The sequence below is a fragment of the Eptesicus fuscus genome, chromosome 1, assembly GCF_027574615.1.
Source record: "Eptesicus fuscus isolate TK198812 chromosome 1, DD_ASM_mEF_20220401, whole genome shotgun sequence".
Classification (NCBI taxonomy): Eukaryota; Metazoa; Chordata; class Mammalia; order Chiroptera; family Vespertilionidae; genus Eptesicus; species Eptesicus fuscus.
This window is the reverse complement of record NC_072473.1, coordinates 22220603-22236348: the sequence shown is the minus strand read 5'-3', so window position 1 is coordinate 22236348 and position 15746 is coordinate 22220603. Positions and strand designations below refer to the sequence as shown.

Genomic DNA, 15746 nt, shown 5'->3' with positions numbered 1-15746 from the left:
AGTCATCAAAAGAATAAAGACAATGCAATTTGAGTTAGAAGCAATAGCAAGTATGTACATGAAAACTGGCATACTAATGTTCGCGGGAGTGTTGCCATTTCAATAGCATGATTTATAAACTTTGAACAATATGTTTTTATTTATGATTAACTCTCCCTTAAGGAATTTAGGATGGTTTGGTGAACATGATTTAAAGAAACAAATATCATATCTATATGCTTTGTAACAAGCAGTTTTCCCTATGTAGTTGTTGCTGTTTTCAAACTTTGATTTGGGCTTCCTATTGTATAGTTGGTAGTTATTTCACTTGTGGGCCTGGTGTGCTTTTCTACAAGTTAGATGAAAACATGAAATGATTTTGATGTAGCTAGTTTCACTACTTCCATTAGTGTGTTTTCATACCAGCAGTTTAAAACATGTTTACTGACCCAGAACATCAAAAGCTAAGTTTAGCCCAGAACAATCACTTCAAACCAACACAAGATAGAGGTTACATTTCCAATGTCATGACAAAGACAGAGTTCAAGACTTCAGTAGTTGAATTTTTCAAGCTCTTTGGTGTTTTAGTTATAAGATGTGTTCAGAATTCACTAAAGAGATAGCAACTCAAATGATAAATTGAAATTCAAGTATAACCAAAGAGTATAAAACTTTTATAACCCCTTAAGCAATAAATATGCCTCATATCATCTGCATGCTTTTTTCAATTTCCAGAGCATTTAATTGAATATTGAAATACATAACATGTGATACCAATAAATAATTAATTTAAATAGTACTATTCCAAGATGGAAGGGCTGGAAACATCATGTTACTTTCATATATTAGAAACAAACAATTATATATATAGACCAAAGCGATGATGATTTAGATTGTAGTCCTTGGAAGCAGTTTCTGAGACAAAAGTTGTATACAGAAGGTTTATTGGAAAGTATTCTTGGTAGATCCACCTATAAGCAAGTGAGACATACCTTGGAGATATTGTGTGTTCAGTTACAGACCACCACAATAAAGCAAGTCATAATATTTTTGCTGATGGAGATTCTTGCCATCAATTTGTAAAAAATGCAACTTCTTTGAAGGGCAATAAAGTAAAGCACAATAAAATGAGGTGTGCTTGTATTGGGCAGAGGGAGAGGCTGACCACAATTCAGTTAGTACTGTAGCCTCAGCCAATCTGACAGGGAGCATTGGTGCTGGGTTCGCCCTTCAGAGTTGTCTTAAATTGAGACAGATGGGCTGGGACTTGATATCCTCAACCTGACTAGGAGCAAGACCCAGGGAGGGATGTAGCTGTGATCCATTCACAGTCATTATTAGTGGTTTCTGGAGTGTGGGTCTGTCAACTCCAGGAGAGAACCTCAATGAAGTGCACTATAGATAGATACTGGCATAGTCTAGTTACCACATAAAAGTTGCAAAGTGGATACAGAGGAGGAGTAGTAGAAAATAAATTGGTAATTTTTCTAGGGGCCTTAATGTATCAGACTGTTATATTTTCTCTCTTTAAAAATTTTGTTTTATTTCTGTAACAATGGGAGGGACATTTAAAATTCTGTTTTGGTTGAAAGTCTGTGATAGGTAAAATGGATGCTGTATCAGTTATCTATTGCTGTGTAATAAGCTACTCCCAAATATAGTGGCTTAAAATAAGAGTCGTTTGTTTAGCTCATCATGTTTTGGGTTTACTTTGGGCTGGGCTTATCTAGGCTTATTCTTTTTGCTGGTCTCAGTGGGGTTCATTCATGTATTCATGGTGAGCTGGTAGTAGATAGCCTCATTTCTATGCCTGGCATTTATCAGTTTTTGGATAAGACAAAGGATGTGACACGGCCACTCACCTATTATTATTCTATAGCTAGTATAGTTCACCTAGCGGTGAAAGGGTTCCAAGCATAGCCCAGTGCCCAAGCATTTCACAAGCCTTTGCTTATGTCATGTTTATTAATATTCCATTGGCCAAAACAAGTCACTTGGCCAATCCAGATAGCTCTTGATGAGAGGAACTAGAATATCTCATAATAAGGGTGTAGATTCAGAAAGAGCAGGAATGTGTAGACATTTATTCTCTAACCAGAGATGTTTTTATTTTTATCACCAAGACATTTCCTGTGTAATATTTTTCAGCATTCCATGCCAGCTATGGCTTTTGGTGTGTACTATGGATAGCTTGTGGATGAGGGAAGCACTTAACAGTTTCACTTAACCTATGCTTCTGAGGTACAAGAGAGCACAAGATTGGATAGATGCAAAGAATGGCCAGTACAAATGCTAAGCAAGTATGTAAACCATACACACACACACAAACATATACATATATAGGAGGAGAGACAGAGAAATGAGTAGGTCTCAACCAGAGATAATTATCCTGCCTGGAAGAACATTTGATAATGTCTGGAAGCATCTTTGGTTGTCAGAACTGGGAAGGTGTTGTTGCCAAGGATACTGATAAGTATCCTACAATGCACAGGACCGCCATCCACATCAAAGAAGTATCCATGCCAAAATGCCAGTAGTGCTGAGGATGAGAAAGCCTGTGGTGTTTTTTTTTTTTTTTATTGAGAGTATGTAGGATGAATTCATATAATATGAGTTATAGAAGGACACTTAGAAGATGCAAACTAAAGTTGAAAAAGGGAAGGGGTTATTTCTGTCTTCAAATTAGTGAAGGAAGAATGTATGTCAAGTTGAAGAGACTCCTAAACAACAGTATCTAACTTGTGGGAGGAAGCTAGATGTGCTTGATTGTTATAATCTGTTTATTTATGGCTAGTTCAGGGTTATCTTTTCTGCCAATTTAGAATAGATATTAGATGTATTTTGTGGGTACCATATATTGTCAACTATAGCTTTTGGAGTCAAAAGTATTTATGTAATTAATAATTCTTACATATTGAGTAGAGCATCTAGGAAAACTATTTGATGGTCATATCATTCTTAAAAAGATGTATAGTGGTTCAACACACTCTTTTGGCATTGTCACTTGTTTTTTGTTTGTTTGTTTGTTTTTTATTATTGTCTAAAGTTTTATATATGTCTTATTTTCCCCCAATTGACACCTCCCAGCCATTCCCACCCCAGGGAAGCCCCCACTGCCCCAGTGTCTGTGTCCATTGGATATGCTAATATGCATGCATATAAGTCCTTTGGTTGCTCTCTAACACCGCCCCCCCCCTGCATTTGTCTCTGGATCTATTCAGATGTACCACAGGTTTTTAATCCACTCATCTGCTGATGGACACTTAGGCTGTTTCAAAATCTTAGCTATTGTAAATTGTGCTGCTATGAACACAGGGGTGAATATGTCTTTTTTGATTGGTGTTTCTAATTTCTTGGGATATATTTCTAGAAGTGGGATTACTGGGTCAAATGGGAGCTCCATTTTTAACTTTTTGAGGAAACTCCATACTGTTCTCCACAGTGGCTGCACCAGTCTGCATTCCCACCAGCAGTGCAGGAGGGTTCCTTTTTCTCCATATTCTCGCCAGCACTTGTAGTTTGTTGATTTGTTGATGATAGCAATTCTGATAGGTATGAGATGGTATCTCATTGATGTTTTGATTTACATCTCTTGGATGATTGGTGATTTTGAGCATATTTTCATATGTCTCTGGGCCTTCTGTATGTCCTCTTTAGAAAGGCATTGTCACTTGTTAATGTGAGATCTTGAGCAAGTTATTTTATCATTTGTTAAAATGGGAACAATACCTATTCTGAAAATTATTTGGTTAAAATAATCAATAAAACAGGGATTATGAATTCTTATCTAGCACATAGAAAACCCTGAGTAAATGATGTGGGTAATGGTAGTGTTTATGATGATCTCTCTTCCTTACAAATAGAAAATATTTCTTATTTGGATTAAATTTGTAATAGCCAGAAATAATTAAGAGTGATAAAATAGTGTCACTGAGTTTTAAAAGCCTATGGTTCTGACACCTAACAATTCTGACACCTAACAATTTTTTCTAAAATCCAGAAATAGTTGTCGTGAATCCTTGAGTTCCAATTCTCTAGACTTTGCCCATGTATAGCACAAGCCCTTATTGTGCTGAAATGTGAATAATTGATGATATTTGAGTCACATATTTTATTTTGTCTTTAGAATTAGGAGAAAGAATGTAGGCAAAAATAAATGTTTATGTGTTCATAACATTTTTTCTAATTTTCCACTTATACCTATATACTGCAGATATCTAGAAGGAAGAAGTGAAGTTCTTCCTTGCTGACACACAATAGATTTTCCTGAGTCTATATATGATTTCCTAACAAGTACTCTCTAATTCGTACATATTTCTTTAAGCTACATGCCATCTTTTCAAATATTCAGAGTATTCCCCAATGTTGCTTAATTATTTTATCTATTGGTTATATGGAAGAAGTTAAACATATTTCCTGTAACCCACAGTATTAAATAGTAATGCAATTTGACCACATATAAAAATGGTACTTTTATTTTTTGTCAATTTTTAAATTTTGTAAATGTATCTTTATTGTTGAAAGTATTACAGATGTCCCCTTTCTTTCCCATTGACCCCATCCACCCGCACCCTCCCCCACCCCTTCTAGGCCTTCACCATACTATTGTCTGTGTCTATGGGTTACGCATATATGCATACAAGTTCCCAGGTTAATATCTACCCACCCACCCCCACCTTCCCTCTGAGACTCATCAGTCTGTTCCACACACCTATGTCTCTGGTTCTATTTTGTTCATCAGTTTATTCTGTTCATTAGATTCCACATATAAATGAGATCATGTGATATTTATCTTTCTCTTGACTGGTTTATTTTGCTTAGCATAATACTCTCCAGGTCCCTCCATGCTGTCTCAAATGATACTTTTAGATATTTTTATTAGTGTGAATCCAATAATTTATCATGTAGCCAGTTCTCTGATTTTTCAAGTACCAAAGTAAAGAAAATAAGTTACCCGCATTCATAAAAATGCTAAAAATAGAATATGTGCTTCTTGCTTTCTTATCAACCAAAGGAGACGTGTGAATTACAGGAAAACCACATATGAATACTTCAAAAGAAGTATGCCAAACACATTGTGTGTGCTTTTAAAAGATTTAGTAGCTCCTTTCAAGCTCTAAGTAAAGTTGTTAGTCTGACTAATCATGTATCCCTGAAACCAATTAATATTTTAGACTAGAGAAACGTTCTTCAAACACTTCTGAAAAAAATGAGAGTTCCCTCCTAAAGCCAACACCTTTTACTAATTAATAAAATACTCAGTAAAGATGTGGTTTGCAAAAGTATATTACACCTAGTGTTATTCATGCTACTGGTGTGCCAAACTCAATTCATTTCAGTTATCTTAAGCTTGACTTTCTATCTGCATAGCTATGGAAGAAAAAATACAGTTTTTAGTAAAGTTATTTTAATTTTCTAATGAAATCATGAGAAACATTATGCTATAATCATCAGTTATGTCACTATACAGGCTCTGTGTATGGGTGCATAGGTGGGTGGGTATATATATATATATATATATATATATATATATATATATATAAATACCTAGATATGATGTGTGTATTTATCTATCTATCTCACTTATTGGTGTATGTTATAATACATGTGGTTCTGACATGAACAAATTAAGCAGGAAAGATGCCAGCATCCATTGCTGAAGGGACAGTTAATAGTGTAACACCATAAGTACCATTTTCCATGATGACCCCATGTAGAAAGAGATACTTCCTTCCACAGACTTGAGTCAAATAACTTGGATCTCCATGAGCCAATTTCTTGTTACCTCAGCAGCCTGTGGCAAGTGATGGATGTTGCATGCAAGTAGAACAGATTGTGGGGACACTGAATGGGGCATGGAGAGAAGAATCCCCACCACCTTCAGGGAAACCAATTTCCCATGCTCCCTAGGGAGGACAACCTCAAGACTCATCCCAGAATTTTGTGTCTAAGATTCTGTGTAATAATTCATATATCCTAACTCCTAACCTGATCACAATTATAGGTTGAGATAACTCTCAGCAAATCCCCTTTCTACCTTTTAAATTATGGAGTTAACAGAAAACTTTCCTATAACAACTAAATATTTCTCCCTGACCATAAGAGTGAAGATTCTGTTGCTCGGTTTGGGCAAAACCTCTCTTTGTAGTCCTACTACAAATCTGAGCAGCCCACACTTTACCTAATGAGGAGTATTGCTTATGTTTCTAGTAAAATAACATAGTGGAAAAGAAACCCTACTTTTTCTTTTCACTTAAAAGTTAAAACATCTGAAAGTGCTGTATGAGTCTATATGATTTACATAATAAAATAAGATAAATGCTCTCAGGACCTCAAAGTTTCTCCTTTGAAACATCTTGCTTAATAAAAAAATAAAAATATATACACATGCCTGGTTCTAGAGACAAGTCTTTTTAGGAAAAATGAAATATTTTAATAGTGTTCAAGGTAGAATTGGTCCTAATAAAATGTCTGAAAGTAGATGGAGATTAGTCTCTTGCTATATTATGTTACAGCACTTTTTTCTACTATTGGAGACCCAAAGTTTCTGAGTTTAGCATCCAGCACTCAGCTACCCTCTAGCCACAGACAAAAAAAAAAAAGAATAATGGTGCAAGATTTTGTTCTTCCTAGTGATTATTAGATTTAAGTAATAAAATGTTGAAAACATCAATGTGTTTTGGATCTAAAAGTATGGTGTAATTCTATATTTTGTGGAGACTATTTAATTACAAACTTCTTCTGGTTCTCCAAAAAACACAGAAATCTAGAGTTGGGATTTAAAGAAGAAATGAGATTTTATGCAAGGAAGGGCAAGAAGAGATTTCATGAAGTATAGGGAGCATATGGAAGGTCACAAAATTGTGAAATGGCCCATACTAACAGGAGAATGCTGAATAGGGACTGAGGTGTGGGGGAGCCCAGAAGAATGGAGGGAAATAAGTCTGGAGTGTGAGGTCTGGTTCAAGAAGCAGAGAGCCCAGAATGCCATGCTAATGTAGAAAGTGGATAGCCAATAAGCAATTAGCAGCAAACGGGTAAAGAAAATAAACACACACACACACACACACACACACACACACACACACACACACACACCATACCTACAGTGCTAGGACATAACTGAATTCATAAAGTAGTTAATTCCCTCAGATTAGTAATGTTTTCCCCGTTAGGCAGGTGAATAGTCTGAGGCTCCAAAAAGTTCAGTTTAGCAAGCATGGTATAATCCCTTAAACTCAAGGTGCCTGTAATCTTGTACAAAGTTTTATATCTAGGAAATGGTAAGGCCAACTGTGAGAGAAATAGTATTATAATTGCCAGTTTACAAGGGAGTACTTGGAGATTCAGAGAGGTTAAGTAACCTACCCAGGGTTACAAAGCCAAGAAATGGCAAGGCAAGGATTTCAATCCAACAGTTTGGCCCTAGATAGTCTATTTTACATCCTCCTTCTTGATCCAGTGTTATTTCCTGCTCCCCACCCCCCCCCTTTGATAGAAAAGTGGGGAACAAAATAATTGATTCATTCTATTTTCTCCCGTTAATATTTGACCTTGCATTGTCTTCCTCCATTATTTTTTGTTCCCAAAATAGTGAAAATGATCTGAACAGCAAAAACCTAGGCATGTTCTGTGCCTACTCTTTGAGAAACCGTCCTTAGAGGTTATCTTTTAGAACTCACTGTGAGCAAATGGCCTCTAAGTTTACTGAAAAGCTTATTGTACATGGACTTTTTTTTTTTTTCGTTTCATTCAGTCAGTCAGTATCAATTGAACAGGCACTGTATTCCAGTGTGAGTTGCAGGGGATAGATCAGTGAGCAAGAGGGACACAGTTTCCCTTTTCACCAGTGCAGAGATGTTTTTGGATGGTGAGTGCTGGAGAAGAGACCAAATTCAATGGTCTGACCAGTCCATAAATGAGATCATCTGCCCACAACTGATGCACAAATTGCTGCATTGCTTGACCTCTCAACCCTCCTCTGAATCTCTTTTAGCTGACTTTGTACTTAGTAGTACTACTCCCTTTTTCCCCATTGGAGAATTTTGTGATATTATCATTCCATATCACTTTTTGTACTTTTTGATCATCTTGATTAATTCTCTGTTTTTTAGTCTCTGGCCCTAGCCTTTCTTTTTAATAGACTTCTTTTTTTTCCTAATGTGCTTTCCAGAACACAGTTGAAGTCTGATAATTCTCTTCATTCTCATGCTTCACTGTATTAAAATTTGAGATGACATAATCATTTCTTTATTGATTTCAGAGAGGAAGGGAGAAGGAGAGAGAGATAGAAATATCAATGATGAGAGAGTATCATTGATCGGCTGCCTCCTGCATGCCCCCCACTGAGGGTCAAGCCCGCAACCCAGGCATGTTCCCTTGGCCAGAATCGAACCCGGGACCCTTCAGTCCGCAGGCTGTTGCTCTATCCACTGAGCCAAGCCGGCTAGGGCTAGGCACTACTTTTTTGGTCAGAAGTAAGTCTAGAGAAAAATATCTCATTTGAGGGTCAAATTTTCAATAAGTCTATTTTTTTTTTGAAGAAGCATTTTCCAACACTTCCCAGAACCTTGAAATCCTCTCAAATGACTGCATGTTGCCTCAATATCTATTGTGTATCTATTTTAAAAACAATTTGGGCCTGGCTGGAATGGCTTAGTGGTTGAGCACTGATCTATGAACCAGGTCATGGTTTGATTCCAGTCAGAGCACATGCCTGGGTTGCAGGCTCGATCCCAGTGGGGGCATGCAGGAGGCAGCCAATCAATGATTCTCTCTCTTATCATTGTTGTTTCTATCTCTCACTCTCCCTTCCTCTCTGAAATCAATAAAAATATATTTCTTTAAAATTTTTTAAATAATAAAAACAAGTTGGCCATATTTTCTAGTCAACCAGAGTTAGCTCCTACAATACTATTTTAATTTAGCTCTCGTTTCATTTTCACCCATGCATCCTATTCGGGGATTAAGCTCCCCTCTTGGAATCCCTGTTAATATTTCTTGATCTTGTTGGCTCCCATGCTCCTTCCTACTAGACTGTTGGATCACAAGGTGCTATTACTGCTTCAGATTATGTTTCACTTTTTTCTAGAAAGAGCTTCAGAGTAGTGAGATAGCTTCAAGAAACAATTTCTTCTATCTTCATCTCTTTGTCTTTCAGTTATTACTTCTTAGCATTAATTTTGTATTCTGACACCTCACTTTTTTTTCCTTCTGTCTTGTTCAAGAATATGTCTTTCATCTGTGGGAACTGCTTGTCCCTGAGAAACTTGAGGCACAAGAGGCATTCCTTCATTACTCTCTTCATCTTCTCTAACAAAAATACCACCTTAAAAGTACAGAAAGTAATACAACCATGAAAAGTAATTGAAGACCACCTGAGAAAGGAATGCCAACATGGCGCATTTTTCTCATGTTCCTAGGACAGTTCTCTTGTTGTCCATGCCTCTCACGTCTCCCATTGATATGTTGTCTTTTGCAGCTTTCCCTCAAAGCTCCCCTTCTAAATAATATAGTCCACTATGTCTCTGGTGATGATGTACTGGGAATATTTGGTTCCAGAGCCCATTGCATATAAACTAGATGAGGCATTCCCTACACTTCATCACTCACCTTCGATAACCTAGCTGTTATTGTTATTTTGTATTAATTCACACCAGCAAATTCAGCCCCCTTCAGTAAGTAGAGAGACACACAGACCTTTGAGTTTTCCCTATTTCACATATTCCCAGTCCTTATCTCTAGCTGCTCACTATATTTGTTCATCACTGTGTTTCTTATTTATCTGGTGTTTATAAAAATAGTCATACCTAACATTATTACCTACTAGTGTCAAGAACTGTGCTAATATTGTTATTTTTCTGGCATTGTCTTATGTACAATTCCTTTTTTAGTTATTGAATCTACACAACTTCCCTGTGACTCTTACCTGACTTTTATCTGTCCTTAACTGTGGAGAAAAATAAATGAATGAAGCTTAGAGAAGTTAACTAACTTAACAAAGGTCACAGAGTTCCTAAGGCAGATGGAAGGATTCTCTCCCAGGTGTTTTTACTCAGGAACTTCAGATTTTAACCAATACCATGGACTATCTTACACTACAGTTTTAAACACTGTTAATATTAATTTAATATTTCTTAATTACCTTGAAACAGTGTTTCATATCCAAATAGAAAAACTTTACTAGCTCCGATTTTCCAAAAATAATATAGCTTGAGTTTTACTCCCTGCTAGTTACTTTATTACCTGTCTAAATAAAGTCTAAAACGGGGAAAAAAAATATGGTAAACTGCTCCCAATATAAAACAGAACAAACATTTCATTGGCTTTGATTTCCCTAGGGTCCACCTCCAAAGTAATTTACTTCCTATTCAAGGAAATCATTAACTCAGAAATAAAATCTTATCCAATCTTTCCTTTTGCTTTTCTTCCTTGAATTAAAAAAAAAATAAGCAAAAGTTATTTCTTTGGCAAGATCTGAATACTGTTTTTGTTTGTTTTTACCAATTCCATAATCTGTGCAATTGGTTACTGAGAAAACTATCTTATTTTTAAAGTTTTTTCAAGTACAGTTGACATACAATATTATATTTGCTTCAGGTATAGAACCCAGTGATTAGACATTTACTAGTATATAACTTATGAAGTGATCACCTTGATCAATCTAGTGTCTGGCTGGCACCATACATAGTCTTTACAGACTCATAGATACAAAGAACAGACTGATGATTGCTAGAGGGGAGGGGTCGGGGGACTGGTTGAAAAAGGTGAATGAATTAAGAAGCACAGATTGGTAGTTACAAAATAGTTACAGGGAGAAGACTATTTAAATTCATTGTCCAGCCTTGAGAATAAGCAACATCATTTTGAAAGATTGTATATTAGTGAAATATGTATTAATGTGTATTAATGAAAAGTTTGAGTCATTAATTTTTTATCATATAATAATATATAAAGTCCACATTGCTCAGAAAAAAATGTCATAAATAATACTTTGGTTCAGATTGTTGTCCTTTAATTAAGATTGTTTCATTGTTATTGGAATTGGCTTCTTAGCTTGTGTTTCTAATTTTTCTTTCCTTTTTTTTTTTTTTTTTTGTCCTTTAAAAAAAAAATAGCTCCTAGTCAGACTGTTACACTGGTGACACAACCTGTGGTTACCAAGGAAACTGCCATCGCCAAACTTGAAATGCCATCCACCTTGCTTTTGGAGGTACCTGCTCTAGCAGATTTCAACCGGGCTTGGACAGAACTTACTGACTGGCTGTCTCTGCTTGATCGAGTTATAAAGTCGCAGAGGGTGATGGTGGGTGATCTAGAAGACATCAATGAGATGATCATGAAGCAGAAGGTATGGCCAAAACAAATAAAGGCTGGCAGGGGTTTTTCTTTGAAGTGAAGATTTTCCACAAATCAATGTACTCTCCTAGAACATTTCCCACCAGTTTTTAGGCAGCTTTTCTCTATCAGCAAACACACTACTCTCTCTGCTCTGTTCAGGCCAAGTATGAGCAAGGAAACAAATTAATGCAATTATCTAAAACAGCCACAAATTGAAAAGGAATAACACAAGGAAAAAAGCATAAACCTTACAAGAAATGTTGGCTTAATTAAATTCACTAAACAACTGGTATTTTAAAAATCTATTTAATAACAAAGAAGTAGCTCAATTGAGCTGTTTACATTTAAACTGCTTGTTTTGGCACCCTGCAGCCATAATATATTACAGAATCAAATATAATCTGGGAATTGGTTATTCACTTCCGAGTTGTCCATGCCAATTTTCCTACCCCAATGATAAGGATAATTGAAAGTTAGCTATAAACAAATGAAAAAAAAGAAAGTAACAAAACATATATTTTAAAATAACTTAGATTTTAATATTGGTATTTATGCAATGCCATACTCCAATAAACATGTTTTTAATACAAAGATTGTACTTCTAAGCCTCACTGAAATCTATTCTGCAAAATTATGACATCAACTAGAAATATGACTTCATTGATAAAAATGTGGTTTACCTAGCTAGAACAAATATACCGTATTTCTTCTATACTATATCTGAATGAATAAAAAATTTAGTTTTTGAAAGGTTTTATACACTATAGTTATTTCACTTGTAATGATTTTTAAATATTTTCTAAAGGCGAAATAAATTATACTGAAGCTATTTAGTTGTTAGAGAACAACTTTTTAAAGGGGGAAAAAAAAACAAGGAGTAAGGCACACAAATTCTTTTTTAAAATGTTAGTGATTCTGCAGGAAAAAAAATAACCTGCATATAAAGTACCTAGAGCTTAGACCCAGAAGACCCGAATTAGTGGGCTTTCTTTGACATTTACAAATGGCATTATTGTGGTCAAATCATCCTTTGGATCTTGGTTTCCTCTTCTGGGTACAGGGCACACAGAATTCACATTCACCATGTAGGATAGCTATATGTGTACATAAATATATTTAAATATATATACATACTTTGTTTTCTACTGCTTTATAACAAGTATTACTAACCATAGTTTTCAGAAAAAAACTATTGAGGCTCATAGTCACACTCCCAGTAAGTAACAGAGCAAAGATTCAAATCAAGTTTGTTTGGTTCCAAACCTGTGTTCTTACTCCATATAGGAGTATTAACTATAAATGTGGCTACCATTTGGTGATGTATAGTATATATGCATATGTATATTGTATATATAGTCTATGTCAGGCACTATGCAAAACATTTTACATTTGCAGTGTGCTGATACATACAGAAACAAAAGGTACATTATTGTACAACTAGAGGCCCGGTGCATGAAATTTGTGCACAGGGGCGGGGGTCCCCTCAGCCTCAGCCGGCATCCTCTCCAATGTGGGACCCCTCAGGGGATGTCCCACTGACAGTTTAGGCCCGATCCCCATTGTGCCTAAACCGGCAGCCAGACATCCCTCTCACAATCCAGGACCACTGGCTCCTAACTGCTCACCTGCCTGCCTACCTGATAGCCCCTAACTGCCCCCCCTTGCTGGCCTGGTCACCCCCAACTGCCCCCCTGCTGGCCTGGTCACCCCCAACTGCCCCCCACCAGCCTGGTCACCCCTTACTGCCCCCCATGCCGACCTAGTCATCCCCAACTGCCCCCTTCTGCCAGCCTGGTTGCCCCTCACAGCACCCCCCCCTGCTGGCCTGGTCATCCCCAACTGCCCCCCTGCAGGCCTGGTGGCCCCATGCAGCCTGCTGCTTGGTCGTTTGGTTGCCCCTCACTAACCCCCCTGCTGGCCTGGTTGCCCCACGCAGACTGCTACTCAGTTGTTTGATCACCCCTCACTAACCCCCCTGCCAGCCTAGTTGCCCCACACAGCCTGTTCGGTCGTCTGTTCGGTTGCGATAGTCACTTAGGCTCTCAGATAGATAGATAGATAGATAGATAGATAGATAGATAGATAGATAGAGATAGAGAGAGATAGATATAGATAGATATAGATATAGATATAGATATAGATATAGATATAGATATAGATACAGATATAGATATAGATATAGATATAGATACAGATATAGATATAGATATAGATATAGATATAGATATAGATATAGATATAGATATATAGATATAGATATATAGATATATAGATATATAGATATTATGCTGAGTTATAGCAGTTATTTCAAGACTATTACTAACCAGAGGACACAGTAGGTTATAACGTTTAAAGCAAGGGCTTTGGAGTTAGATTATCTGGGTTCAAATCTTGGCTCCAATACTAAAGCTGTGTGAACTCGGTTAAGTTATTCACCCTCCCTGAACCTGAGTTTATCTATCTGTACTATGTGGATAATAATACTATATGCTTTATAAGTTGTCATGAGGATTACATTAGGTAGTATATGAAACATCTTCCCACCTTGCCTTGCTTACTTCAAGTATTCAACTAGTGTTAGTAATTAATACTAGGTTCTACACAAACTTTATATACACTGAATGGCCAGATTATTATGATCTCTGAATGCATAATAATCTGGCCACTCAGTGTGTATATATATATATATATATACACTGAGTGGCCAGAATATATATATTAGAGGCCCAGTGCATGAATTCGTGCATGGGTGGGGTCCGGCCAGCCTGGTCAGGGGGAGGGGACATAGGTGGTTGACTGACCTGCCTGCTGGTCGAACTCCTGGTCGAGGGGACAATTTGCATATTAGCCTTTTATTATATAGGATACACACTGAATGGCCAGATTATTATGCATTCAGAGATGATAATAATCTGGCCACTCAGTATAAATCTGCCTATCCATGCCATTTGAATCGTGCAAACTCTATATCCTATAATTGTTATATGTAAATAAGAGTGTGTTTCCACATCTATACCCCATGCAGTCATTGACACTGTGGCCTCCTGTGAAAGCCACTAGATATTAGAATGGGAGAGAAAGTCCACATTTCCTTGTGAAGGGTTTATGAACCTGACCTTTAAGGAAGGTATTGAGCTGCTCCATAGTCTTCAGAGTTCTCCAAATAAATTTGTCTTTTGCAGAAAGGATGACTAATTTGATGCCTCTTCATAGTGGTATTAAATACAGGTCAGAAATTAATTTGGAGAAGTTCAAGTTCCATGTCTGTGATCACAGAAAGCTAGCATTTATAAATGTCATATATATTTTTTCTCCCCTCTCTTGTTTAATATTGGGAATGCTTTTTTTCTGTTTCTTTCCTTCGCATTAAAAAAATAATTATAAAGACACTGTCAGCCCTACCCAGTTTGGTTCAGTGAATAGAGCATGTGCCTGGGGACTGAAGGGTCCCAGGTTCAATTCTAGCCAAGTGCTCATGCCCAGGTTGCAGGCTCAATCCCCCAGTAAGGGGCATGCAGGAAGTTGTCAATCAATGGTTCTCTCTCATCATTGATGTTTCTATCTCTATATTCCTCCTCGTTCCTCTATGAAATCAATAAAAAATATATTTTTAAAAAGGCACTGTCAATTACGAAATGGTTAGTAAAATGATCCTAAAGAAGCATTAAACAAATGTGTGTGTTGAGGGGAATAAGAAAGAAAGGTAAGTTTGAAAAAGTGTTTATTGTAACATCAGAAAACAAATATTTCCTCTATGTAAAGTTTTAAATGAAACTATACTAACTTTAATGTTTAAGATGTAAGAAATGAGGCAATATTCCAATAGAGATAAACTATAAAACACTCTCAATGCCTATTTATTCATATACTTTTAACAAATTTTTATTCACCTACTAGTAAGTGTCTGGGAAATACAGAGTTGGACAAGAAACAAATGCACAGATTAAAGAAGGTGAAGGGGGAAAAGCAGTAATAGCACTAGGATAGAAGTAAATTTCAGGATAATACCTAGCACATATTTAGCACTAATGATAAGGCAGTCACTGATCTAATTACATCATGTGTATGACAATGCACACAACACTGTGAGATTAATACTAAAGCACAGTGAGGTTAAATGACCTGCTCAAGGTCAAGTAGTAAAAAGACAACAATGGAATTTGAACCCAAGCAGTCTGATTCCAGAGTCCCAACTCTTAAACACCATGGTTTTTTACTTCCCTGAGTATGTTGTGGGCTATGCTCTAAGGACTTAGTTCAGGGAAAGGGCATCAAACTAAGCCAGGGAAGAGAACATATGTCAGGAAAACCTTCTTAAAGAAGATAAAGTTTAAGCCGAGCATTGAAGAACAAATTGTAATAGTCCTTTCTTTTTTACAGCTGTTTAGTATTCCATTGTGCAAATGTACCACAGCTTTTTATCCACT

General features: G+C 36.6%; 1 protein-coding gene across 4 annotated transcripts in view; it reads left to right on the top strand.

Moving 5' to 3' along the window:
- The window catches only part of DMD (dystrophin), a 1914059-nt gene that overhangs the window by 1173310 nt on the left and 725003 nt on the right, over window positions 1-15746 (top strand). For 2 of the 4 annotated variants that reach the window (XM_054720874.1, XM_028129748.2), the window contains exon 46: window positions 11097-11329. In XM_054720874.1, coding sequence (XP_054576849.1) covers window positions 11097-11329 — 233 coding nt within the window. Of the gene's footprint in view, window positions 1-11096; window positions 11330-15746 lie in introns of those variants that run through there. The other 2 variants (XM_054720891.1, XM_054720886.1) reach the window with 1 other exon arrangement.